Source organism: Bombyx mori, chromosome 22, assembly GCF_030269925.1.
Source record: "Bombyx mori chromosome 22, ASM3026992v2".
Taxonomy (NCBI): domain Eukaryota; kingdom Metazoa; phylum Arthropoda; class Insecta; order Lepidoptera; family Bombycidae; genus Bombyx; species Bombyx mori.
Window position 1 is genome coordinate 2,297,905 of NC_085128.1, and position 27,975 is coordinate 2,325,879.

A 27,975-nucleotide genomic window follows, 5' to 3' on the forward strand; every position below is an offset into this window, starting at 1 on the left:
TAAACACATGACTAGTTTTATTTCCAGACACTGTTTTCCTCATCCAAATTTTTACACAAAATCTCGTCATTCACTTCCATACAACAATAACTACCTTATCGCAGAATAAACTACTTTTGTCAATAATTAGCTAATATCGTTCATTTCAAAACATTATTTTTGTTCGCACGAATTTAAATGTACACAAGGATCTGAGGGAAATTTACAATAATCACCATTCTGTACATTTATTACTGCGATAAGGCCACACATTTCTTAACATCTAAAATACACTTTGTCGAATTTGGCGGACTGCATTTTTGTATCGAAGTAGACATCAAAATATTTAGACTAGCGACTCGTTTTTTAAAGACTGTTCGTTGTAAGCCAAATTCACATCTCACAATGTCAACTTTATGTTTAGTCCTGATGTTAGTTAGAAGTTACGTAATTTGAAAACAGCATTTTACAAAACAACTTTTTTTAAAATTAAAAACACAATTTTTATGATTCCGTTCATACGATAAAATAAAAGTGTAGCGGTGATTTTCTGTCTTGGATTCCGTGAGACGTAAATGAACTATCTCTAGGTTTAAAAAAGTTTGTGGGCATTTAATTTTGTTTAAAGGAGTCGTCTATTATCAAAGCCGGCAATGTGACTTTTGGACAATTATTGGTAAATCAGAAAAACGAATTATTGACATTGTATTCCATTGGCAGTCACAAAACTCTTCTGAACGACATCATAGATAAATAACAGGTTAAGTATTAACCTTTATTTAATGCAGGTTTTGAACCGTATTCTTTGAAGGAGACGATTTTATTCAAATCAATCTGTATTGACATATCAATAACATTTTTTTGTCCAAATGCACAGATTGCCACCTTTGATAATAGACGACTCATTAAGCATCGTGCCCATATTTTTTACATAGGTACGTACCTACATTAGATTTAGATCTTGTTTAGGAATTGAAGGCGTTAATCAATTAATAACAATAGGTAGAGTAGAGTCAATCAAAGATGCTCGTTACGAGAAATGATGATTACATAATTTTAAAATTTGTCTTGAGCGGTACCATACTCTGCTTGCATTACGCAATGGCCACACAAATCCCATTTTGAGGCGATATTTATTTTTTTAGAGAAATATTGTCTATTGTCGAAATATTGTCTGGACGTTTGACGAAAATTATTATTTTAAGTGTCATTCAATAATTTTTCAAATTCGAATCATGTCAAATGTCAATTTGGCCATTCCATAAACAATTTTCGTTTACAACTAAACAATAGGAATACAGTCCACCAAACTGCTTGTTCGACATCAATCCTGTAACGTTTTAAAAATACAAAAAGTTAAGCTCGTGTCTACAAGTCGATCTCGCTAGTGTGGAGGCGTCGTGAGCAGACAACAAACACTTGGAACGTTTCAAATTCGAATGAAACAGAAAAATCATGCCCAATCTTTGGATAAAATTAACAAATACTACAGAAAAATAATTATTGTTACTAATGTTTTTGTGTATATTATTATATTTTCAGGTGACGCGCAAGGTCGACCTTCGCGGATGTACACAAGTGCCAAAACTAAATGCGCGTGCTTTAAATGACATGTCCAATTAATATATAAAACAAATTCTGTTTAATGTTTCCGTTCGCATCACAGAGCAGTTTACAGATATTTCGGCTTCAGAAAAGTTTTCCTTGACCCAGTACAATAATTAAATTAAATAACCAAAAACGTGTTCACTGTTACACGTAATACCGTGAATTTTACGGAAATACAATGCATTTTCCAACAGTGATAATACATCTGCGTACTCAAAATTCCGTTACTTGGCTTCAAAATATTATCATTAACCAAACATACACAAAAGCGTACAAAAGAGACTTCTTTGCTTTTGAGTAAAAAAAAATCTGATAAAGTCAAAATTTACGTTTAATCTTTCAAAACAAATAGTTTAATAAAACATACAAAAATCATGGCATTCATTAAAATTATCCATTAAACTCATTCAATGGTATTTTCAATCGTATATAACGTGGAACAACATCAGTCACGAAACAAAATGTCCTCAATAATTCGCAATACAAAGATACCATGTTATCTACCGGCTACGGGTCCAGTTTGTAAACAATTCACTACCATAGTTCCACTAGCATCATACCAGAGTGAAAACGTTTCAAATTTGAAAAAGAGACAACTACGCGTTCGGCGATCATCGGAACGCCTATAGAGTTATTAATTACAACAATAGGTGCCACCTACGAACATTCATCTAAATATAGTGCGGTCCTTCGAAAATACCAAAAAAAAATACGAACAAACTTCACTATTCATAGGAAATAATTAATATATTGTATTGGAATAATAATTTATCAAAGGCAATTTGTGTGCAGCCACTTCCGGTAACTTGTGATCCGCGCGTCCATTCGCGAGAAGCATTTGAATTATTTAACCCAAAAACTTCAACGTCATCTTTATCAAAGTTACCCGGACTGACTGTTTGTTTAATTAATTAATTAATGATAAAAGTACTAATAAAATAAAAGCATTTTATAGGCACTCAATATGGACATTCAGAGCACGTCACTATTGTCATATGTCGACCAATAACATAATTATAGACATATATATATATTTATTTATTTTTCATAATTTTTACAATAATACATCGTCACAACAGAGGAATGAATATTCACAACATTCAGTTATAAATTATTTGCTTTCTAAAACACAACCTATTCACTTACCAAACAACGTAGCAATTCAATAAGGCATCGACAAAGGCGGGTAGTTTGTGACGGCTGCTCGCGGGAACCTTCGAGACGTTTCGGATATGCAGAATTCAATACGTTGTCCAGCAACAACGGATACACCACAAAATATCTTTAAATATTTAATATTATGGCAACACTACGACAAATATTTAATATTACAACACAGACCTATATTTTTTTAACTTGTAATAGATGTAATAGAATTTTTGTCAAAATTGTTTTTCTTTTCTATAAAGAAAAATTGAGCACATTCACTTGTCAAAACACACGAGAGGTAATTTTGACATTAAAATACCTATATCATGTAGATAATAATAATTTAGTTTTAATATAATTATATTTCAATATAGACTACGTATTAGGTTTTCAATGCTCTTTTTTTATGATTGAATTATTACTGGTGGCCCGGAGGCCTTTCCAGTTTCACCAGGGCAGGTGGTGTTTCGATGTTCTACATGACTATGCGCGGCTACTAATGTATAAATGTAGTAAAATTGCAACGTTCTTTGGTAATACGCGACATATATATACATATACAGTTAAAATTATCATCAACGTACGATGACCACACAAACCCTATGATATACAAGTTTACTTAGGCCCGAAGATATTGTGTATCGAATCCTACAATAACATTTAAATTAGAAACAATTTCACTTTTAATGGTGAACTCGCTATGAACGACACGAAAACGTAAACCGTTCTTATTACTGTGGGCTTAGTGAGAGTTTTTTAACGTTTTCGATATCGTAAAAGTTAGCTCATATTTGTATGGAATGGGATCGTTTGCCTGCGTTAGCCGCTAGGGGCGCTGTTCCAACTGCATACAAAACTGGGTTAACTTTTACGCTATCGAGAACGTTAAAAAACTCGCACTGACATGAGTTTCTTTAACAAAGACGTGGCGCAACAAGACCACGCTAAAATGGAAGTAATTAAAAAACACTTGTTGTTAAAAATTGACTAATGCAATTCGATTTTCAAACAAAGTGAGCTCATATTATAATAAAATGACACTAAAATTTTACCTAAAAATCGCAAAACAAACAGCGTGTGTCAATTACGTAACAAATAAAACTTCTTTGGCTTTAACAAAATATTTCAAAGAAAAAATATTAAAATATAAGTAGGTATCTTGTCAACTAATTTTAGTCATACATAATTTGTCAAGTGAAAAAAACGTGACTTAAAATTTTCGCAAATCACATCGACCCGCCGGAAACGAGGTGTAACTTCGAACTCATCATTTCTGATTCATTGAGTTCACCAATAAAAGTTGGTAGGTATTTGTATAAACTCATTTAATATTATCAAAAACTATCCATCCCGACGGGATGTAGCCACCAGTACCACATTGTGCACAACGATTAATGTCTTCAATTGTACACAATTTTATTGAAGACATGAGTGGATGATGGGGTTAAGTACCATTTTTAAGATTTTTGAGTTTTTACATCAAATGAAGGTGTTATGTCTATAAACCATATTAGACCTTAAAACTCTAGGTTTAAAGGCTATTTTTAATGCATGTGATTCTCATGTGTTGAAGGAGTTTCTTACGAAGGAAAAGGACAAGTAACAAAAGTCTGTTGCCCGTTTTCTCAAAATTAACAGATTGTGTCATATCCACTTCATCCACTCATGTCTTCAATTATTTGAAACGATAGAAATGAGAAGCTAATTATAAAAACAGTTTGAACGTGTATCAAATTATAGGCGGTTGTGGCTTAAATTATCGAACTTAGGAATCTCTGGTGGAGTAGGACGTAGGCCATTGATGAGAGAGTAAGTGCTTACCCTACACTCTATTCCAATTACGAAGTCGCATTTAACAGATAATGTTATTGTGTGTGTTAATTAATTGTATGATGATTTAGATTGATTGTGTATTTTTTAAATGATGATTTACAATCATGAACAAAAATGATTATTATTTCAAATTATACGAAACGTGAAGGATTACGTTCTAAGAAGTGACAAAAGGGATTTCGTAATTGGAATAGAGTATAGTATATAATTATTGATGATGTTCATTCGATAATTATTTACCGTACCTAGATGATTATTTATAATTCGATCGAAAACATTATCGGTTCGTTCGATTGCTTTAATTTACAATCTCCCTTCATTACGTTACTAAACAACAGATTATGTTATATTATAGTGACATTATAATCTAATATAATCCTAGATTATGACGTCATTATACTATACTATATTATAATTTAGGTACATTCTATTGTAGGTATATTTGCAAACGGCCCGGCTCCCTGCAAACATTTCTAAATACAACTAACTGAATGCACATTCTATTAACTAATCTCCAACATACTCAACGCGAGTAAAACTTAATAAAACTACAAACACCAATATAGTTTGTCTCTCTCTCCCTCTCTTTCTAAGCTGCCAGATTTGATAAAGAACGACAGAGACAGAATTAATAATGATAGGCGCAACTGAAATTTATTTTTGTTATTATACTTTCAAAAATGGCTACACCCTTCACAAATTCACTTTGTGACAACGTTAAAATTATTATAATTTAGACTAATATAATATGATTTAATCCTAACGGGACGATGTCGATGATTCGAAATAAGGAACTACAAGTATTATTTATTTTAATGTGTATAACGATGTAATAATATATAAACATAGTTTAGACTAACTTGAGCTATTCGATACGGCGAACAAGAATAAAAACATGAACAAACAGACAAATTGCAAGGGCCTTCATCTAGGAAACTTGTTTAAAATGTATTTAAAAATCAGTTCCATCTGTCCTGTGGAACTTTTGGATATAATAAACACTTTAGCAGACCAATTAACACAAACACAATTCTCGAATGAAACAGCGCGGGTTCAGTCCGTTGATGCAATTATTCTATCACGCAATCACCCAACAAAATAATGAAAACCATTAAAAAAATATTTAGTTTCACATCTATCTATCTACTCTCCTACGTTAAACCTCCGAGAACCGGTGTGCTTAGAGCGAGTTTTTTAACGTTGTCGATAGCGTAAAAGTTAACTCAACTACGTATGCAGTTGAAACAGCGCCCCTAGCGGCAAACGTAGGCAAACGTTCCAACTCCATACAAAATTGAGTTAACGTTTACGCTATCGACAACGTTAAAGTACTCGCATTAAGCACACAGAACGTGAATAGCCTAATGCAGTGGTCGGTGTGCCGGTGCAAGCCAAGTGACAAGAACTCTTAAAACAATTTCTTTGGTACTTATATAATTACAGTAACGTACGAGACTAAATCCTGTGTTCGTATTAGTCACTCGCGACGAGTCCTCCGTGACTCCCTTTAAACAACACCCAACCGTATCTGAACTTGCTCGGTTCGGAAACTGTAATTAAAATAATGACGTCACTAAGCCGGCGTAGTAAGCCGGCGGACGGCGTAAGCTCGTCGTGAGACATGAGGTCATGTTCTCAATTACAATCTCAAGTACAACCGCAGGGACCTCTTGTGAGTCCGCGCGGGTAGGTACCACCGCCCTGCCTATTTCTGCCGTGAAGCTGTAATGCGTTTCGGTTTGAAGGGCGGGGCAGCCGTTGTAACTATACTGAGACTTTAGAACTTATATCTCAAGGTGGGTGGCGCATTTACGTTGTAGAAGTCTATGGGCTCCAGTAACCACTTAACACCAGGTGAGCTGTGAGCTCGTCCACCATCTAAGAAAAAAATGTACATATAGTAGGGGGGCCGTGCGGGGGACGCGGGCGGAGAGGGGGGGGGCGCAGGGTGCGACCTGAACCCGTCCAACAACCTCTCCATCATCTCGTGACCAAATATCACCAGATGTTACAGACAACGGTGTTATCACCTAACACCAGTATTCAAAATAGGGTAGTAAATTGAGAATGTGTTGGTCAATAGTGTTTATTTACATAATTCATTTAAAATTGTATAGTCTTAAGTTCGAGATTCCAAGAGAAACACAAAAACCTTTGATGTCGAGTGAATTGTGAAGCGGTAGTAATAGCTGGACGGGATCAGATAATAACCGTGTCCTCTTGATTTATTAAACAGACACGAGACGGGCCCAGTGACCGCTGGGACGAAGTTCGTGGGTTCAATTATCATAGACAAGGATGTTTGCTCTTTGTTTGAGATCCCATAGTACAGAGAATCCTAGTTTGATGCCTCCACTTGTAACGTTAATCTTATGCAAAACCTAATAAATTATGATTGGCAACTATCGTCTTTGAGACTACCGCTCGTAAGGCGCAGATTACCTTGAGCTCAGTCGTTGAGTTTGTGCTTCTTGTTGTCGAGAGGCTCGTCGTCCTCCTCGTCCTCGTCGTCCCACTCCCAGTCCGGGTTGTCGTCGTCGCCGTCGCCGCGAGAGTTGTCCTCTGCCACGTCGTCATCGTCGTCCTGCGCAACGTACAGTCTCCAGACAACAGAGGCCTAAAGTCGGATCTACATTTTTTTTTAATTGCCCTTGTTGTCAGACGGGCATATGGCCCACCTGAGCCAAGCCGCTGCCTACAGTTAAGTACTCTCCATAAGCCCCGTTTGAAGAAGGACATGTCATAGCGCTCAGGAAGCACCGTGGAGGGTAGCTCATTCCATAGCCGGATGGTACGTGGCGAAAAAAGATCTCTGAAAACGCACTGTGACGTCGTACTCGCCGAGATAACGTGTGGCGCTAGTGTCGCGTCAGCTGGTCGCGGACTAAGTCGACCGGACATTCCAAATTTAAATGTTTAGTCTACAAGATTTACTTATGAGGTAGCCATTTTACAATACTGACCATTTCTAACGTTATTTATGTATGATTGGGAATGCATTCTAAATTCAAATTAATTTTATAAAAAAAATTTGGAATTCTATTTTCAAATTCGGTCACTTTTGTCTATGGATTAATATTTGGTTATACGCGCTTAAGAAGTTACACTTTTTTTTATGAAATTTATTTCTTTTTTTTTATTTAAATTTTAATCAATTTGAAAAAAAATCGATTAAACAACATCCTCAAACACGCATATTGAACAACGCTTTTCTTGACATCGTATAAATTCGGTAATTCTCGGTACGGTTCGGAAAGTTCACCTGCGGCTATATTCAGCCTCGCCAAGTTACGTCGGTCGTATTGTAATGAGCGATTTAGTGGACAATTTCATTCTGTTAATTATGTGTCACGGTGCGCGCGCATCGTAAAATTTCATCTCATCAATTTTTCATAACGCGCCTAAAGAAGTATAACTTCAAAAATTAGTTTTTTGATATTAATAAGCGGTCATCATGTTGATTAGATCCTAGGATTACGAATGCACAAACGAAAATTTGAATTATCTAATTTTCATTCTGATAGAGTTAACGAGTAAACAGAAGTAGTATATGATAGTTACGAGTGCGCGCTGCATGACGGCGATGGGCGGCGCGGCGCGGTGCGCGGCCACGCGGCGCTCCACCAGGTACGACACGTACTCGTCGTACAGCAGCCGCAGCAGGTGGAACGAGCCGAACGACGCCGCCGACCTGCGCCCCAACAGCTTTACTTAATGCGAACAGCTCCGGTCACACGTCACACGTGTACACGCATGTAGCTGCCCGCCGGCGCACCTGAGCGTGAGCTCCCTGATGACGAGCGAGGAGTAGAAGGACCAGTGCAGCAGCAGCCGGCGGGCGCGGCGCGTGTAGCCCGGCCGCGCCTCGTGCGGCAGCAGCGCCGCGCCCACGCAGCCCTCCAGCCACGCCGCCCACTGCTCCAGCGACGCGCCGCGGCACAGCGTGGCCTGCAACACCCAGTGCCGGGTCAGCGCACGCCCACCCCCGCCGCGCACCCCGCCGCGCGCCCCGCGACCACCTACCTTGAAGTCCGTCTCGAGGCGCAGCGCGTGCGGGGCGGCCGCGCAGGCGCAGGCCCACGCCGCCTGCTCGCGCACCACGCGGAAGTCCACGCGGTTGAGGTCCAGCACCATCTGCAAAACAAGCTCTGCGCTCAACCGCCGGGACCAAAATATTGTCGGGAAGCTCCTTTACGTTTATATGCTATAAAATGCAACATTTATTATAACTATTCCCGTATATAATTTTACATTATTTATATATTTTTTTTTTTATTGCCCTTGTAGGCAGACGAGCATACGGCCCACCTGATGGTGAGTGGTTACCGTCGCCCATGGACTTCAGCAATGCCAGGGGCAGAGCCAAGCCGCTGCCTACTTTACATTTACAAAGTTATTTAAATGTTACATCTCACCTGGTGGATTTGATGATGATTAGTGAGCACGGCTCTGGCGGCCTGCGCTAAGTGGTTGAGTGAGGTGTAGCGCCGCAGGGCAGCGGCCAGCGCGGCGGCGGCGGCGGCCTGCGCCCGACTGGCGGCCGGCGGAGCTCCGTTGGAGGCGCCCGCCAGAGCCGACTCGAGAGTCTTGGCAAAGTTGCGGATGGCTTGCGTGAGCTGCGGCGGGATGGGGCGCAGCACGTCGGGCAGCAGCAGGTCGACGGCGCGCTGGTACAGCAGCAGGTCGGCGCTGCGCAGCCACCGCGCCACGTCCCGGCGCGCCGCCAGCGCCAGCAGCGTGCGGCGACACAGCGCGCCCGCGTCCCCCCCCGCTGCGCCCCGCCAGAACGAGCGGCGCGTGCGCTCCACGCCGCTCGTGTCCAGCGCCGCCACCGCCTCCAGGAACGAGCTCCCGTGCTCTCTGCACGAATTCTAACCACATTTTACATACCTATCTAAACTAGCAATATGTTGTTAGAGAATACATTTTCAACAATAACACTCGCGACATGTGATATTTTCAACTAAATTATTAAAGACTAGCGACCCGCCCTCGCTTCGCTTCGGAAATATTAAAAGACACAAGAAACAAAAAAAAAAAATTGTAGCCTATGTTCATCAGGGACAATGTCGGCTTCGAATGGAAAAAGAATTTTTCAAATCAGTCCAGTAGTTTCGGAGCCTATTCGAAACAAACAAACAAACAAATCTTTCCTCTTTATAATATTAGTATAGACAATATTGGGCATTGACAATATGCTGTGATGTCTATCTAACTACTTAACACCAGGATTATGTTTAGTCCCTGCCTGTTTCTGCCGGATAAAACGGAACTCAAGCGCGACAGGCAGGGACAGGGAAGCGCCCCCGCTACCCTCCCCCCGGACGGTAAATGGCAGCTATGTTAGATACAGATCTTGGGACGTATCCAATAATTACAAACTATTAATCGACCAACATAATTTAAGACCAAACGACTGTATTGTTCCGAAACAAACCAAAACCTACAGTAGTGTAGAGCTCGTCGACGAGTCGAAAGTGCATAATAATATATTAAATAAAATAGTTATATAAATTACAAGAAGGCCAAAAGTCGTGTCTGACCTGTGATGTTTCCGCAGCGCGGGGAGGGCGGAGGGCGGCACGTCGTCGGGCAGCTCGTCCAGCAGCAGCTCGGGGGGGTCGGGCGCGGTCACGGTCCCCAGGTACTGCCGGTGCGCCACCCCGCTGATCCCCACCGGACTAGACGCGGTCTCGCGCTCGCTTGAACGCGCCCTACCTTCCTGAAATTCGAATTCTTCAACTTAATTTACTGCCGTTTAGAGCAGTGAACTCTGCCAATGCCGGTCCCAAGCCCGGATGATAAAAGAGCAGGGTTGAGTTGGAGTTCGACCGTTTCCACCGTAAAACAGTCAACGCCGAAGGTCTGGGGGCGGTCAATTAGCCGGACCCAAATAAGGCTTCAGCGGCCTCGAAGAACTAAATCTCTTCCAAAAGCACTGCCGTGGAAGGACACGGGTACCCACCACCTTTATTTTCCCAAGACAGCCTTATGAGGCCACGACCCTCAGCATTGAGGATTATCGACGCAAGGAAAAGGGAGAGTACTAACATTTCCGGAATAAGTAATAGTCATACTCATCACAATATAAACTAAATACCCGTAAAATTACGTCTGTAAATAACTATAAAGTTTAGTAATAGAAGAGCGGCTCTCAACCGCCGTGTCACACGCTCCCTTTTTTCCCTACCTATGCTTATAGTCTTGAGAGGCTATTTCAGCGTTAACCTAGCGTGTAGATGAACTATCGGGGCTCATACTCCCGAGTATTTCTAACACTGGCCCTAGCAAGAGCAGTGCTTCGCAGAATCTACCACCGCATCGGAAACGCGACCCACTGAGAAGATCCAACGAGGAAATTCAGTAGACGGTGTTTATGGGGTCTAGGGGTTTACTCGTCGAGCCCTCGAATGCTTGAGGTATCTAAAAGCACCGTCAATGGATCGGGAGGATGCTTAATGACGTGTTAACATGCCCCTGTCGAGTGTGTCGCGAGATTTACAAACGCGATATTTTTTTTAAAGTGACCCGGGGGAAATCCGTCTTTGGGGTACATAATAATATGGTAAATATACAAACAGTTTACTGGAGGTTAACTGTCCAACTACGTTTAACAGATTAATGAGGTATAGTTTAGTAAAGGTTGATAGAATATATACACGTATACCTTCAGTTCGACTATCAAAATGTTTGTATGTTCAAATGTATATAAGGGCGAAATAGTAATGAATACTCATACGTTAGTGCTGTCGCTGAGAGCCGCTAGAACTCAATAAAATTAGCTAATTGGCTATTCTTTGCATTGTGGATTTTCTACTGTTATTTTAGTACTACTATACAAGGCAACGCTTTCACCACTTTCTCAGCACATGTGACAATATTTTTACGCCGGTAAGAGTAACGCCAGAGTATCAACGAATAGCTGAACGAATACCGAATATACTAATAAAATCGAGAAGTAGAACGCCACCTATTGCCAGATAACAGAAACACACATCGAAGCTACTCGACTTGCCCAGAATGTTCTCGATAAGCCTAGGGATGTCGTATCAACTATACAAGCGTTACAGAGACGACACGAAATCAGTTAGTAATCAGAGCTACTTGAAGCGAAACAGCGAACGGATCACCTGAAGCGAAGCAGAAGAAGTGAATTGAGAATTTTAAAGTGTCGTTAAGTGTTTTAAGTGTTGAATACAGTTTTAACTTATGCTTCGGTAGAATTTTTATTTATCCCGAACAATAATAAGGATGTTTCTCATTTCTTTTCATTAATAATATTTGTACAGATTAAGAACAACCCAATTTACTTTTAGGTACATATTTGATAAAATCACTTTATTGGTTTAAGCAATTGAAAGTAGCAAGAGCCACGTTACGCTCTAAGGCAGTACAGGCACGGATACCTGTGCGTCGTAGAGGTCAGTCTTGTCGGCGGCGGCGGTGTCGGCGCTGGTGTCGGCAGCGGCGTGCGGCTTGGCGCGGATGCCGTAGTAGTGGTACTTGGAGTTGCCGCGCGTGCCGAGCCGCCTGGTGCGCAGCCCCACGAACACCGAGCGGATGAGCTTGCCGAACGACGCCGCGTTGACCGGCTCCAGGCGGTGCGACGTGCAGTGCCGCAGGTAGTGCGCGTACAGGCTCGAGCGGGGCAGGGACACGCCTGTTCACATAGTAGTAGTCGTAGTAGTGAATCATACTAATGGCATTTCCAAGAAACACAATTAGCATACATACTTCGATGAGCGACAAAAGGAAGATCTTCCACCGAGCGGGTGTTACTGTTGGTAAGACCGACCAAGTTTTATATATATTTTTTATTTTCCTACCTAAGCTGATAGCCTGGAGAGGCTATTTCAGCTTTACCCTAGCGTGTAGGTGAGCTCTCGGGGCTCAAACCGGAAGTGTTGCTAACACTGGCCCTAGCAAGAGCAGTGCTTCGCAGAATCTACCACCGGATCGGAATCGCGACCCACTGAGAAGACCCGGCGAGAAATTCAGTAGGCTGTGACTTATATGTATGTATATTTAACATCTAATCAACATCTAAAGCTGAACTGAGCACTGAACTAAAGCTGAACTGAATAAGTAGTGCAGGAAAGTGTGTGGTGATTACCGTCCGCGGTCTCGTAGTGGTCCAGCAGCCACTGCACGGTGGCGGGGGGCATGCGGGGGGCGCCGGGGGTCGCGGGGGACGACGGCGCCTCCGCCTCGTCGCCGGCCACCTCGCACACACAACCACACAATGAGACTACAATCTAATAGTAGTCTTGCGCTGTCTGTGGGGTCCGGTGACTGACAGTTAAGACCGGGCGAGATATATATTGATTTGGCAGCGGCTTGGCTCTGCCCCTGGCATTGCTGAAGTCCATGGGTGACGGTAACCACTCACCATCAGGGTCGTAAGATCGTCTGCCCACAAGAACAATTCCCCGTAAACCTCGTTTGAAGAAAGACATGTCATAGAGCTCAAAAAACACCTACGAGGGAAATTAAATCTAAATCTGGATGTCAGAAGGGATCTGTGAGAACGCACTGTCGATGAACACAGTGGCTCTAGGTAGTGTGTTTAACCTATGCCCCGTCGGCGACTGGAGCAATAGTAAAAACGAGACGATGGAATAATCTCGAACAATTCCTCAAAGCATTATTCATCTGTCATGAGTGTCATATTATAGTTTACGGACTGTAGTGACCGAACCTTCGGAACTCGACAAAAGAAATTTAGTTCGAAGAGTTGAAATACCGTTGTACTTACAACGATGCCATAAGCGGAGTATTCGGCCGAGGAGGCTCCGCCCCAGTTGCTGTCGAACGACGTGCCCTCGGCCGGGGCCGGGTTCGCGACGGTGGCGACTCCGTACACCGGGTACGTACGTAGCTCCTCCCTGATACACGATACTTTTTTTTATTGCTTAGATTGGTAGACGAGCTCACAGCCAACCTGGTGTTAAGTGGTTACTGGAGCCCATAGAGACATCTATAATGTAAATGCGCCACTCCCCTTGAGATATAAGTTCTAAGGTCTCAGTATAGTTACAACGGCTGCCCCACCCTTCAAACCGAAACGCGTTACTGCTTCACGGCAGAAATAGGCGGGGTGGTGGTACCTACCCGTGCGGACTCACAAGAGGTCCTACCACCAGTAAGCAATAAAAAAAAAACACTTATACTGACTGATAAATCAATCAGTGGTCATTAAACAAAACACCAAAAGGAACAAACTATCCGCCTTCGTTCAGTCCTTCAGCGTGCAAATAGAAAACATTATTCGCTTGTCAGCTTCGAAAGCGGTTACATGCAGTTCTTACAGAAACATTGTCCGATAGTCTTAGGGTATTTTTCGCTCTACGTAGGCAAAATCATGATCAGCCTGTTGACAAGGTCAATAAAGCTGCCCATCACGAGACCGAAGTCTCGGCTGTACTGCTATAAAACACAAGAACGTTCGCGGCAAAAATAAATAGGGCGAGGGCACAGAGCACGGACTTGAGATACGCCCATCGCCAGGGAAATCTTCAATTTTGTGATTTAAGAGATTTTTACACAGGTCGTTACCTAAAATCACGTAATTTTACGAAATTTCATTCAGGCCTTCAGTGACAAACATTCAAACATACAATGTTATTATGAAATCGGTATAGAATTGCTTCACTTACATATGCGTTTGATTCCCTTGTGTGTATATCTCTTGTGGCTCCGTGACGTACTGTACGTGGTAGTTGGTTCCATTGCCCCCCTCGCCTGGAATAAAAAAAAAAACATTTAAATAATTAATTTTGAAATTAAGATTGAATGTCTTCACCCGCAAGCTAAAAAGCACAGATATTATTTAGCTCCGTTAGTTTTTAAGTAGAAACCTTGTTTTAGTTTAGTTTATTGACACACCATTCTCAAAAAGCATTAGTAATACAAAGAATAAAATTAAAACCTAGCCGACATCGGAAATATGATTATTAAAAATTCTTTTTATAATTACTAGAATGCACTGTATTCCATGGTGGTGTTTTTTTCGAGTTCCATTACTAAATTATCATTGATTTTACGATAAAAATTTCTTTGTTCTTAATCAATTGTAAAAATCAATAAAAATCAAAATCAAAAAATATGTTATTCTCTTGAAAAGGTTACACGAGGAGAAAAATGATACAAGCGTCTATCGCCTCGAAGGTACAATGATGTAACCTTGAAGAGGGTTCACTCACAGGGGTAGAAGGAACGGTATCTCGGCACCTCCATGTCGCTGGAGATCTCCCAGGCAACTCCGGGCCGCCGCTACCCGGAGAGCAGAGGCGTCTATCTCGACTGAACTCGCGCCGTCTCCCTCACGCGATACGCTCTTTTGTGCGAATTACGCAGAGTATGTACGCTTCACGAATACATAAGGGAAGGTAATTTGGGAGGGTCGAAATTGTTTATATTTACTGGGAAACCCGATTGTAGGCTTTCACCATTTTTCAGTTCCAATATCAAGCGCATATAGTTAAAAAGTTAGAAAGATTGATTATTCTCAATGTTTTTGCAATTAAAGCTATGACATTTTAAACAGAACGCAATGTACTATATTTTAGAAATGAGCTATGAACATATTACAAATTCAATCGAAGACCATCAAGTTTTGATTTGAGATTTCAGTAGAATACAAACATCGTCTTATAATATCTATTCTGAAATCATCTAAAAATATCGTTTTCTTTCTCCTTCCCACATCATAGCATTCGAACTCAACCATTTCTTAGTGACTATGAACGACGAAATTAATTAATTAATTGTGTAAATATTTATATCTCTATAATTTGAAAAAATATATCAAGGAAACATGAGATATAAAAATGTGTAAATATTTATTTCTTAATAAAAATCAAAGAAGCCAAAACTTGCAATAATGCCAATACTTGTTCATTATTTTATTCGTTAATAATTCCCACCTGCAATACCCGTCCATGTATCCCACCTGTTTTGACCGTTTTAACTTTCCCCCCGTGTTGCTATGGATTTATCCCTTATCCCTACAAAGTGATTTTCGACTTGTTACTATGCTTGTTAGTTTAATTGAACTTTCTGATTATACTATACTGTTAATTCTATACAATGCTGAGCGTGTGTTGCACAGACTATACTATAATTTGAAACGAAGCCGAACCAATATAATTATGTTGCCTTTTGTAGAAAAAAAAACCGTTTGTTTATTGATAAACACAGACAGGCGAATAAATAAATTTTATTGTTATATTAGTTATTTTTTATTTTGTTTGATAGTAGATTATTAGAAACGTTATTTATTAGATTAAAAAGTCAAAACGACTGTTGGTATATAATTAAAACACTGTTCAAACACAAAAAAAATCGCCTCTGTTCTTATAACAAAATTAAAGGGATATTCAAAAAATATGTTAAATTATGAACATTTATTTTTAAAATACTTAATAAATCTGCTCGACGCTTGCAAAGAAATATTATTAGAAATATATTAATAAAAATATTGTTGACGCTTTTATTTTATTTATTAAGTTCACTATTAATAAAATTTTTTCGCAAATAACATTATCCGTACACACTTACTAAAACAAATTATTAATAAGGCTCCAAAAAAAAATTTAATGTAGTTTTCGTTTATTAAAATACTAAAAACGACAATTTATTTTTCCTTCGTACGGTAATAAAATGCGTAAGAGAGAAAATTGAATTTTCATATGAATTTCATCTCATACAATTGAAACGGCCCAATAAATCATAACGTAATAAAATAGGTATCCACGCCCGAGACAGTCCGCGCAACACCAAAAGTAACCAGCATCAATAATTATTGACATCTTGATTAACTTTATTAACATGCAAATTGTTTTAACTGACTTATTTAAGTGGCAGTATGCAGTTTTTACTAGTAACTAGAGTCTACCGTGATCCCATTTGGGTTGGTTCTACCGTAATGTACAGTAATATATAGGTGTTCCACTGTGGTGCTCATTTCTGTTGCAAACCATTCATTGGTTTCGTTTGGGTTCGATGACGGCCAAAACAGCTTTTCATATAAAACAATTCATACATAACCTTATAATATCCAAAGTTTTAAATACAAGTAGAAATAAATACAAAAATAAACAAAAGATTAAAACCGTATTTTTAGTAACTATGTCGATTCGTACGAATGTTGTAACCTTTCTGATGTCATTTCAAATTTATTTATACCCGCAGTAGTCCAAATTCGACTATAATTAATTGAAATTATAAGTTTCAACATTATTATGGTTCAATTGTTACAGATTTCGCTGAGACTACACTATAGACAAATACTCGTAATATTAAAGATAAACAATATTAACATATTCTCAATTTGACTACAGACTTTAAGCAATAACAAAAGTTTGACAATAAACAAAGAGTATAATTGTGTGTGTCAAATACATGGTAGGGTGTGTAATGTTTTCTTTATTGATTTAATGTATTTTTAATCCATAATTTTAAAAAAATATTCTTCTCTATATTCTCTAAAGTGTGGAAAATTTCATACTCCTCCGTCCGCGCAATTTTATAGATATAGATTCATTTGAATATGAAAATGTATTTATGTTTGAGAGATCACTAGTGGCCCGGAGGCCTTTCCAGTTTTACCAGGGCAGGTGGGCAAGCAAGGGCTCAGCCCGGAGAGGTGGTATTTGCTAACAGCTGCCCGAGCGCCTCCAAAGGAGACCTAACAACTCAAGAGTAGCTGCTTCGCGAATGAATCTACTACCGGACCGTAATCGCGACCCACTGAGAAGATCCGGCGAGAAACTCAGCGGGGTCTGTAGACTATTAAGACTATCCTACAAAGAACATAATTTAATAATGTAACGTGATATCCAAATTTACACGAAAAAAAAAACCCAGTGGAACACCAGTCATTAAACTCATCAGGGAGGTGCGTACGCGCGCCACGCGGCCTATATCGTATCACAGGTGCACGTCAGACAATAAACAACCCCTTGACAACGCCCCATCACCGAGTGATCGCTCAGGTAGATAATCCGACGGGGCACATCGCAATTATCCCCTATTATTGCATTTTTTCCAATAAACTTTATGGAAAAGCTTCAAAGATTATGTTCGAACTGTGTTGGGGAAGAGATCGGTAATTTTATACGATTTAATTTGTTCTTGTTTCTTGTTTCAATCTATTATTATTATTTTCCTACATTTTCTAGTAACCTATCGAGTTATGTCAGATCAAACAAGCGACTAGATGAACTCTCAGAGCTCTAATCAGACGATAATCGATCGGTAGCGTTGGTCAACATTGGTAGGATTTTTGGGCTAAAATTTTAATAACATAGTTCGTTTCATTTTTTATATTTAGTACTTAATAAATATTATTCATAATTAATTAACTATTGGAAAATATATAATCCGTAATGAAACACCGGCAATTTAAAGAAATAGAAAAATCGAGTTCGAGATCACCGGTTATTTATTTGAAGAAATCTCTTACCACAATCTACAAAAAGGGTATGAGAATAAAAATAAAAGTGATTAGTGGCTTGTGGGAGAGTTAAAGTAATATTTATATCTATTGAACGTGTAAATTAAGGTTATATAAAGGCAAACACCGGAACAAAGACGCTTTACAGATAACAGATATAGTTTTCATACTTGAACACAAATTACGAATGTGGCTACCTATGTGCTTTTTTGTGTGCCTCTCTTTCCTAACTCCGTGTCGCCTCAGGGGGAAGCTAGACATCACATAGTGAGCGACCTGACAGGGCTTATCCTAAAAAAAAATTTTAACATCTACCCTAAGAAGAGCAGTGCTTCGCTAAATTTACCACCGGATCGGAATCGTGAAAAACTGAAGAAATCTGGCGAGAAACTTAGCGAATTGTGTCTATGGGCCACGCAAAACATAGACACGTAACGTGTTCCTCATAGAACGGTGACCGGGACTTGATTTGCCTAAAAGCACCGAAAGTGGATCGAGAGGATCCGAAGCATACCTTGTATGTGCAAGTATTAATACATATATTATTACGAATTGAATTGTAATTTGGGGATAACGATATAAGGAAGCTCTTCCACCGAGCGGTTGATACTGCTCGGTAGAGCGACGGACCGATTTTTTTTAATTTTTTTTCCTACCTAAGCTGATGGTCTTGAGAGACCATTTCAGCATAATCCTTACAAGTGGGTGAGCTCATGAGGCTTAAACCTGATGACGTTGCTAGCACTAGCCCTAGCAAGAGCAGTGCTTCGCAGAATCTACCACCGGATCGGAAACGCGACCCACTGAGAAGATCCGGCGGGAACCTCAGTGGGCACTGACGGTCCGAATTTTGTTGTTCGGAACTAGTATAAGTATATGCAAGCTTATCATGATAATGTCGTAAGCGAGATTCAGGCATCTGTCAAATATCTTGTGTTATATGATAGCTGCCGCCACAATAAACGCAAGCTACATTTCATATTTTCGTGAGATAAATCCAGACGTCGCTAAATAATATATTTTAAATATAATGGGCACGTTTGATATTTCAAACAGGTGAAGAGGATAATCAGATTATACGTCACGAGAGCAAAGTCCGAGTTGATGGCCGAACAACTAGACGTGTTCGGCGCAACCTATTGTGTTGCCAGTCTTTGATCTTTTTGTATTAGAATAGATATTGGGGACATATTGTTACGTAATCCGTGTGTAGCGGAAAGCGAGGAGCGTGGGTAAAATATTCGACTTTAACATTTGAAGATCGGATCAGATTTGACAAAACCATATTTATAAATCTTTTTTTGCACACGAAGTTTAAAAAATGCAAAGGGTTTTCGCGAATATAAAACTAAATAGTTATTACATTATGGTAAGCATCTTGTAAATTTAATCCTAAATGTTTGTTAGTACGCAGAATTGTCTTTAAGACGACTAAAAAGGTTTTAATATGCGGTATGATTAAAAGCGAAATATTTAAAAAAAAAAACGTTTTTGTTATTGGTTTTTCTTTTAATTATCTGTACACCGAAAACAGGAAGCTTCAAATTCAAGTATTAGTTACAATATCAATAGGCTAATTGTGAAGCAAAAAGACTCAAAAAACAAAATAATGGAGTTTGTCTTAAACAAGTTACATTTATGTTATGATCTGTTTAAGGTAATTATTTTTTTATTGTATAAACCCCGAGCCCACTACTATTAGTAAGGTTAGAAGGTTGGCAACACCGTATCGAAATAAGAAATATTAAAGGACTTGCTTTCATCACTGTGCTCCTCGGCTTTTACCGTTGCTTCTGGATACCGACCAGTCCACGACCCTTGCATGTGCAAAACTCATTACAACCAAAATCACTTGTGCAAAACAAACAACAATAGCATTCGTTCAACAATCGCTCACTGTTCATTTGAAAAATACATTCTGTTCACAAACAGCAATTACCGTTCTAATTTAACGGCAATAGTTGCAATTACAATGTTAGAAGAAGTCTGAAAGTGGCACCTGTGACAGAGAAGATGAGAAGCGCGCGTTTGGGATGGTATGAGACGAAATGACAATGAGGTTGTTATGAGAGTTCTATCTATGAATGTGGAAGGCTTTAGAGGAAGAGGTCGAACTAAGAAATATAATGAATGGATTGCGTGAAAAACGGTATGTGTAAGAGGGGAGTGATTTTTTTTTCTTTTTCATACCTAAGCTGAGAGCCTTGAGAGGCTATATCAGCATAGCCTTAAGTAGTAGGTGAGCTCACGGGGCTCAAACCTAACGACGTTGCTAACACGAATCCTAGCAAGAGCCGTGCTTTGCAGAATCTACCACCGGATCGGAAACGCGACTCGCTGGGAAGATCCGGCGAGAAACTCAGTGGGCTGTGTCTGAGGGTTGGGGAGTAAGCGAAGAAATGATATATGATAGAGGAGTATGGAAGGAGAAATGATGTTGCGCCCACCCTAAGTGACTGGGAGAAGGGCAGGAGAATGATGATGAGTTGCAAATAACAATGTTTATACGTCTTAAAATCTATATAAACTCACTGGCAACGGTGATGTACGTGTGTTGAGCGTCCACAGATGGACTGGACTGCCCCGAGCTATCCCCTTTCACCTCCACCAAAGTGTTCGACACCTGAATTTTAAATAAAAAATACTGTCACGTTAACTATTTATATACATTTACTTACAGGTGGTCACAACGAGGTCACAATGGTCAACGACTGCAGCATCCCATACCCCTGTTTGTTTACTTCGTGTGTCAATTTAGATGAAACAATATTTACTGGTGGTAGGAGCTCTTGTGAGTCCGCACGGGTGGGTACCACCACCCTACCTATTTCTGCCGTGAAGCAGTAATGCGTTTCTGTTTGAAGGACGGAGCAGCCGTTGTAACTATAGCTCCGGTAACCACTGAACATCGTGAGCTCGTCCACCCACCTAAGCAATAAATAAATAAATTAATACGTGTGCAAAATGTCCCCTTTTGGTATTCCCGATTATAATGTTCCCAATAAAGTCTATATGAACCGATTGAAAGACCGCAGAAGACATTTTCCATTTATTTAAGGAATCCCGTTCTATAAAGTTGATATGTTCTCCCGTTCTCGACAACGAAGGTGATTTACATAATTCGCAAAAATCAGGCTAATTTGGTGTTTCCAGCTAAAATTCCCAGACGAGCTCTCGACCTACTGGTCTCATCCATTAAGCGGTCGCCCTAGCTCATGAAAACCAGGACGCGAGTGCCGCTTCTTATCTTGAGACCTAAGATTAGAATCTTAATTTTACAACGATTGACCCATCTTTAAATGCTTGCTTTGTAACAAAGTTAAAGGTGGGTGGCGCATTTGCGTTGTAAATGTCTATGGGCTCCTGTAACCACTTAGCACCAGGTGGGCTGTGAGCTCGTCCACTCATCTAAGCAATAAATAAAAAATAAATAAAGAAATGGGTAGGATGATTCTTATCCGCCCAGACATGTAACCTCACTCACCAGAAACTAAAATGGAAATAGTGTGCTGAGTATACAAGAGTTCCATATGAAAATCTCGTCTCCACGCCATAATGATTCTACTTAATAACCATATTATAAATCAGACCATTATTAAGACCCCTATCCTGTTCATATTAAAAATGACTTAGTAATCATATGCAGTGATATCGAAATGTTATCAATCAATGAGATACCTGTTGCATAGCATGCTGTAGTTGTATAGAATTCGGTATCTCCGGTATAACGATGAGTTCGCGTACCGCCGAGGGCGAAGTATTGCCGGCGCCGTTGCCCTGTTTTATAAAAAAAATACAATATACAACGTATCGACGTGAACGAAAAGCGTTTTAAGCGATAGCCCCGCAGTGGTATTCAAGGCAGCGCCCCTGGGTTGAAACTCGCACCAATGCTAGCATTTTGGACAAATGTGTTGGTGGCCTCTCCTCCGATACCCGAAATTATTTTTCTTTCAAAATTTTTCCCGGATGAGAGTCTCCTTGGTGCAGAAGAAACGATAGAAGCTTAGGACTTAAGTGCTTAAGATGTTTGAGACAGAAGTAGACTGAATGGCCATTAGTCGGAATTTAATTACGCGAATTAATTGAAACTTTTAGATTTATCGAGACGCATTGGTTCTCTCTGCTCCTTATATCTACCATCCGGTATCCACTCCAGACGAGGCGAAAGGTTGCATGAATATTTTACCTACACTTTATTACCTCCAAAGTTAAGTTATTCCCTACTATCTAAAATCACTGCATTCATCGACGCGTTTCTAGAGATCATTTTTTCCTCGCACCATCCATCCAGCTACAGTAACAACTTCACTTCTGTTTCCTGAACGCTATGACTTGTGCTTTAAACGAGTGATGCGACACAATCTTGTCCGAGTCTCTCGCACTGCCAGTTTGGAATGATTCCCGTTGCCCCGAAAGCCTTTCCCATTTTACCAGGACAGGTGGGACAGTTCAGCCAGATGGGATTTGCTAATAGCTGTCCGAGCGCCACCGAAGGAGACCTGACAGCTCGAGGGCGGCTGCTTCGTGAACGCATCTACTACCGAATTGGAGTTACGATGTCTATGGGATCCGGAGGTAAGTACGTCCGAGAGCAATTATCATAACAAACTTACACTTTTAGAGTGTATGTTCTAAAATTCAAGGAACCCTTTAATTTGAAGACTCATCCCTGAAATTAATTTACAAAAAAGAGGATATCTTTGATTTAAGGAATGGTGACCTGTGTGGGCGCCGCTAGACTCGCCGCCATGCCTGGCGATGGAGGCGGCGACGATTCCACGAGCACCTCGTCGCCGGCGCACTCAAAATCTGAAATATATAAATTACACACAATAATAACTATATGCAAAAAATTATAATAACAAAGAAGTCTGAAACAAAAACTTCAATTTCTCTTAAGCTATTAACAATAACACTTATCGGTAATTACTATAGAAATAAAAGACTAACACCATTCCATAACTTACAAAATAGTTTTCGCAACAGCACAATAATGCATTTAACTTTCACAAATTCATAGTTTCAAAACTCATAAAAAAAATTAATTTATTCCTGTACTGATAAAATTAGGACTAATTTATCTGCAAAAATTTTATTATCATTTGAATGTCACTGTTCTAAATTAGACTAAAAATATTTCATCATAAAAATACTTTGAAATTCCATTTCAGTTCTGATTGGGTCCAAAGTTGAATGATACAGATTAAATGAACATATTTCAGTTATAACAATTCATATCTATATCAAAACACATAGGATTCTAGTGGAAGAGTATTTAATAATAATAACTGTAGAGTGGAAATCCACCCTCAAGTTTGTTACCTGCATTTAATTTGGGAAGCCTTACATCAGTATTGTTCAATTCTAATTGTATTTATTATCCCCCATATATAGTCACACTATTTCTAAACTTCTACGTGTATTTTCTAAAATTGTTCTTTAATATGCAGTTTAAAGGGAATACAATTATATTACATTTTATTTTCCTTTTATTGTCTTTATATATTTATATATGATCATAATGAGATGTCATTCAATATCTTGTTTCTCTTTTACTATTAATCAAAAGTTTTTACTTTGGCCATTTATTTTATCATAACTGTATTAAGATGTTTTAATCATTAATAAAATAAAATACAACAACAGCTTCAATGTTTATGTAGATTTATGTAATTATTTATAACTGAAATGATGGATAACTGTTATATGAAAAAATCTAAAACATTCTAATGGACCTATGAAATTGAGCTATATTAAAACTAAATTGACACATCATATTTAAAATTACTCTATATAACAAAAATGTCCATGCTGTAAAAAATATGATGTTAACATATTGCATAACAAAGTCCCGGAGCGATGAGATGTTATTGATCTGGAGGGAGCACGGGCGGAGTGTCCGTGAACCGTATCCAGGCAACACCTCATCCTTCCCTCTGTACCTTACTCTCAATAACAACACACACATAAATCTGCAACTCACTTTCTAAATAAAATACATTCTCAAACCCCATCTCTGACATTTTCACAATCACAATTTGTTTTAACACAATATTACATGATTCTATTCTTTGTTGCCAGTTGATACTGAGCGTTGTGTTGGATTATTGATCAAACACCAGTTACTATGTGAGACATTTTAGACTAGTTTTTAGAGTGCAGAGGTGGTGTGGGTAGTGTTCACTGGCTGTGGGGTGGTGGCAGGTGGTTTGTCACGGTCCGCTTGTGCCACCTGCTGTGTGCATGTGCTATGATGCATGGCTGTTTATTATTGTGCTTATAATTATGTATTTGTGATATTAGATATAATTTGTGCGCTATTTGTGAGTTTTTCTTGAACATATGGCTCTAATGAATTGCTTTAATTTACTAGATAACCAACTCTTTGTACTTCATGCTTAATGTTGATGTTTAATTGACTTATTTATACGAATTGCTTAAGTATTATGAAAGCTTACACTACTGATTAATATTTAAATTATATTTAAAACACGATAACGAAAACTGTGAGGACAGAGGTCTGATAACAATGATAACAGGAAAAATTTGTCAAATATTATTTATGTTTTTGAGTTGTATATATTTTTGGTATTCGCAGGTAACGAGGGCGCGCACCGTGCCAGTCGGCGCCACCTCCGCTCCCTGCCACCTCGAAAACTGATAAAATTGATACAGGAACGGAGGGGAACTCAGTCTCACGTCCTAGCGGTGCGTGAAAACTTCGTATTCGGCGTCAAATTAATATTCAAAATTAATACTTGAAATCTGAACGTCAGTAATATTTAAGGTAGGCTTAAATTTCGGAAATATTCATGAAATAACATGAAAGATACCTGCCAGCCATACTTTGAACTGTCAAAATTTTCATTGTTCCTTAAATATTTCGCCACTTTAAAGGTGATTACGATTTTCTTAACATTTAGAATTTACTTGGATGAATACACAAAAAAATATTTTTATGTAACACGATAAGGAAAATGACTTATCAGTGTTGTTATTCTGTAGCTACACCCGTTTCCTAGGCTACGGACACCCTGCCAAATTATGAGCACTCAGCAGTGCTGACAAAAATAAAACACGAATTAAAGAAATGTTTCGAATTTTATTATCGATATCGAAATTACTATATTCCTCCATTAGGCTCTCAAGCTGTCATCAAGAAAATAAATGCAATATCTATCAAACGAAAGTTTTACCTTAATTCAATTTATTTACAAAATCATTATGTTATTTTGGCTTTTTTATTTTGAAAGAAATCACAAAAACAAACCATGGTAATATAATTGCTTGCAGTGATGCTCAAAATCTGGTAGAACTTCAGAAGTTTCCAATCTTTCAGTATTATCTTCAGAACAATTATTTTCTAAAACCTCAAATACGTCTCGTGTTAAGATAACTCTATACCTCCTTTCCATGCTTTTCCAAAAACCTTTTTATAGATATATGTGGTCGCCTTGGCAATTAATTTTATTTATTTAATTAAATGAAATTGTTGATTTTTTTGACGTACATATTTAATTCACATTTTTTTTTTCAATCTTAATCTAGTTGACTTAAAAAGGTTTTTCCTCCATAGAATTTATGTGGCCAGTTGATACGTTGTTTTTGGTATTAATTTTTAAGCCTCATATTTATGTTTCCACTAAGAATCCAATCACTATCTATGAATATAATTTAATTTCATTATTTCAAATAAAGTTCATAAAGTATGTAAGGAGCTGTGAGAGGCATTCTTTGCACGTTATTTTGCGCCAAATATTTTCTTTATGATTGCCTTTGTATGCAGCCAAGCTTACATCCCACAAGATAGTAAATTTAGTCGCCGTCGCTCAACAAAATTAATAAAGCCAGGGACAAAGCGAAACTGGTACCTACTAAAGGTTGTTTCAGGTTGTTTCTTATGCCTAGAAAGTGTGTTAGAACTCCATGCTGCGTATCTTCATCGATTTCAATAATGGAGCTCACTTGTATAATTTAAAATAGTGTGACACGCTGCTGACAAAACAAGTATATTTGAATAGAATCGTTTCTCTGATACATGAAAAAAAACAAATGAACAGTTTACAATATTTTTCAAGATCTACTGCGACTGTGTTTATTGTCTTGTTAAAATCAATTACTTTCCAATTTTAAATTTTAGGGCACGCCAAATATCACATGTAATGATGTAGGTAGGGCTCGAATTTTTTTTAACAACACATCACTAGTCATACTGATACTGAAGTGTAACCGAAATGCATTCGATTTTAGCGAAAGCATTTGCTATTGCTAATAAACACTAACGGCTAAAGTTATCTGGTTTATTTTAAAAAAAAAAGCAAATAAATCGTGATTTTTAACGTAACCTATTACTTATTTACTACAACTTGAAAGAAACCTGATGTGCTTATATCAATTCATTAACTTTCGGTTCCATTTTTGTTAACAAAATTCTCAATTCTCCACGTTTAGATATCTGCAACCGATTTTTTGTTTCCTATTAAAGTTGTACTAACAACTCTGTATTTATTAGTTATCTAACAGTTATTTTCTGGAACGAGATTTCAAAGTACTAACTTTTCAAAGCACTAACTTTGAAATCTCGTTCAAGAAAATAAATCGCTAAAAGTGATATCTTCCAGGCAACCGTTTTTATCAACAGAATTTCTGAAAAAAATACAGCAAGTTTGTTGCGGTATACAATATTTGGAGAGGTTTATCATAAAAATAATAATATAAATATAATACCAAATACATAGCGGAGGAACTAAAAATACCTGTCAGCGACGCACTCCACCAAACTACAACGGGATCCATGGAGACAGCTAGTTGACGGAATCAAACGGAGTCACGATCCTCAGCAATGAGGGACCGATTGAAGAGAGAGAGATAAACCAAACCTTTACTCATGAAGAATCATGAAGAAAATACATGCATACAATAAATATATGACTACAATATACATATAAAAAGAAATGCAACGAAAATTATTTATCTACTGCTTTACCCACCAATTTTTATTTAGCGTCCCTAATTCATCGTATCATTTAAAGTTTCAATCGCCTCCTGAGATATATTCAGCACCTACTGCATCATCGCCCACCTACATAAACAAAAATAGAAATAAATAGAAACGAAAGCCTTACAATTTTTTTCAACATTAAATAATATTACTAACGATAATTAAACAAAATTTCGATCAATGCCAACTTAAAGAAAAAACACTTGTCAATTTTCTGTCACTGAGTCGGTATGGATTGCGAGTATCATGCGAGAGCAGTACTTTTGAGAGTGCTCGATTGTGCGAAGCGTTGCTGTAGTTCATTCAACGTTGCATTCAACGTTGAGCATTATGCCGCATAATGCGCTCTAGTGCTGTAATTGGAAAACTACCACAATAAGCACACGGCATACAAAATTATGTTTTTTAATCTACAAAATTTTATCATTCAGCATTTGGTTTGAGTTTTATTACACGATATTTTTCCTTCATCCTGGAAGCCATCGTGACCACGAGTTAAAAACGTATTTCATTAGGAAAATTGGTACCTGTATGTGAGAATAGATTCAACCTATGGGCTTTGTTCCCTTTGCCTGTCCGAACAAAAAATCATAGTTCATACCATAGATTATACTTTATACCCAAAAATCAATAAACTCAATTCAAGATTTACGAAGACCTGGTGTTGTTATAGACCCTTATTCTTTGAGATTATTCTCCGTCATTTATTTCGGTTTAACTTCGGATATTCACCGACAACACGAGCTTAAGTTCATTCATCCTTTGAACTGATTCTTGAATCATAAGTCGTTGTTGAGATCGTGGTGTACCTGAGCCTCGTCTCTCGCCGTCTTAGGTGTTAAAAACACCAGGTTCTTTTGTTACGCAGTACTTTAAAACCGTCAAAATTATTTCCAAAATGAAAATAACCGTTAAGCAGTTGCAGGGAGGTGAATGTTTAATAGAT

General features: G+C 38.6%; 2 protein-coding genes across 9 annotated transcripts in view; one reads left to right on the forward strand and one right to left on the reverse strand.

The window, feature by feature from the left end:
• On the reverse strand, nucleotides 1-27,262 carry LOC101744551 (transcription factor RFX3). 8 transcript variants are annotated; one of them, XR_009976064.1, is made up of 19 exons: nucleotides 27,186-27,262; nucleotides 27,019-27,110; nucleotides 25,299-26,020; nucleotides 22,749-22,837; nucleotides 21,704-21,802; nucleotides 20,558-20,648; nucleotides 19,783-19,842; nucleotides 14,226-14,310; nucleotides 13,325-13,454; nucleotides 12,683-12,791; nucleotides 11,976-12,229; nucleotides 10,113-10,291; nucleotides 8,985-9,429; nucleotides 8,593-8,703; nucleotides 8,345-8,517; nucleotides 8,131-8,260; nucleotides 7,012-7,153; nucleotides 5,835-6,119; nucleotides 1-3,562 (listed from the first exon to the last, which is right to left on the reverse strand). XR_009976064.1 is itself a non-coding variant. In XM_038018847.2 (18 exons), the coding sequence occupies exons 3-17, from the start codon at nucleotides 25,441-25,443 to the stop codon at nucleotides 7,019-7,021; spliced, it is 2,235 nt and encodes a 744-aa protein (XP_037874775.1). In that variant the 5' UTR covers nucleotides 25,444-26,020; nucleotides 27,019-27,110; nucleotides 27,186-27,262; the 3' UTR covers nucleotides 1-6,119; nucleotides 7,012-7,018. The 8 variants fall into 8 exon arrangements, 7 of the variants coding, with proteins under 7 accessions (XP_037874775.1, XP_037874780.1, XP_037874781.1 ...); XM_038018847.2 differs by having other exon boundaries at nucleotides 1-6,119; XM_038018852.2 differs by having other exon boundaries at nucleotides 1-6,119; nucleotides 24,866-26,020; nucleotides 27,186-27,261.
• LOC101743019 (ubiquitin-like protein 4A) overlaps nucleotides 27,254-27,975 on the forward strand; it is a 1,820-nt gene continuing 1,098 nt past the window's right edge. Inside the window, exon 1 of the mRNA XM_004924747.5 lies at nucleotides 27,254-27,975. Within this exon, the coding sequence (XP_004924804.2) occupies nucleotides 27,928-27,975 (48 nt within the window). The 5' untranslated portion in view covers nucleotides 27,254-27,927.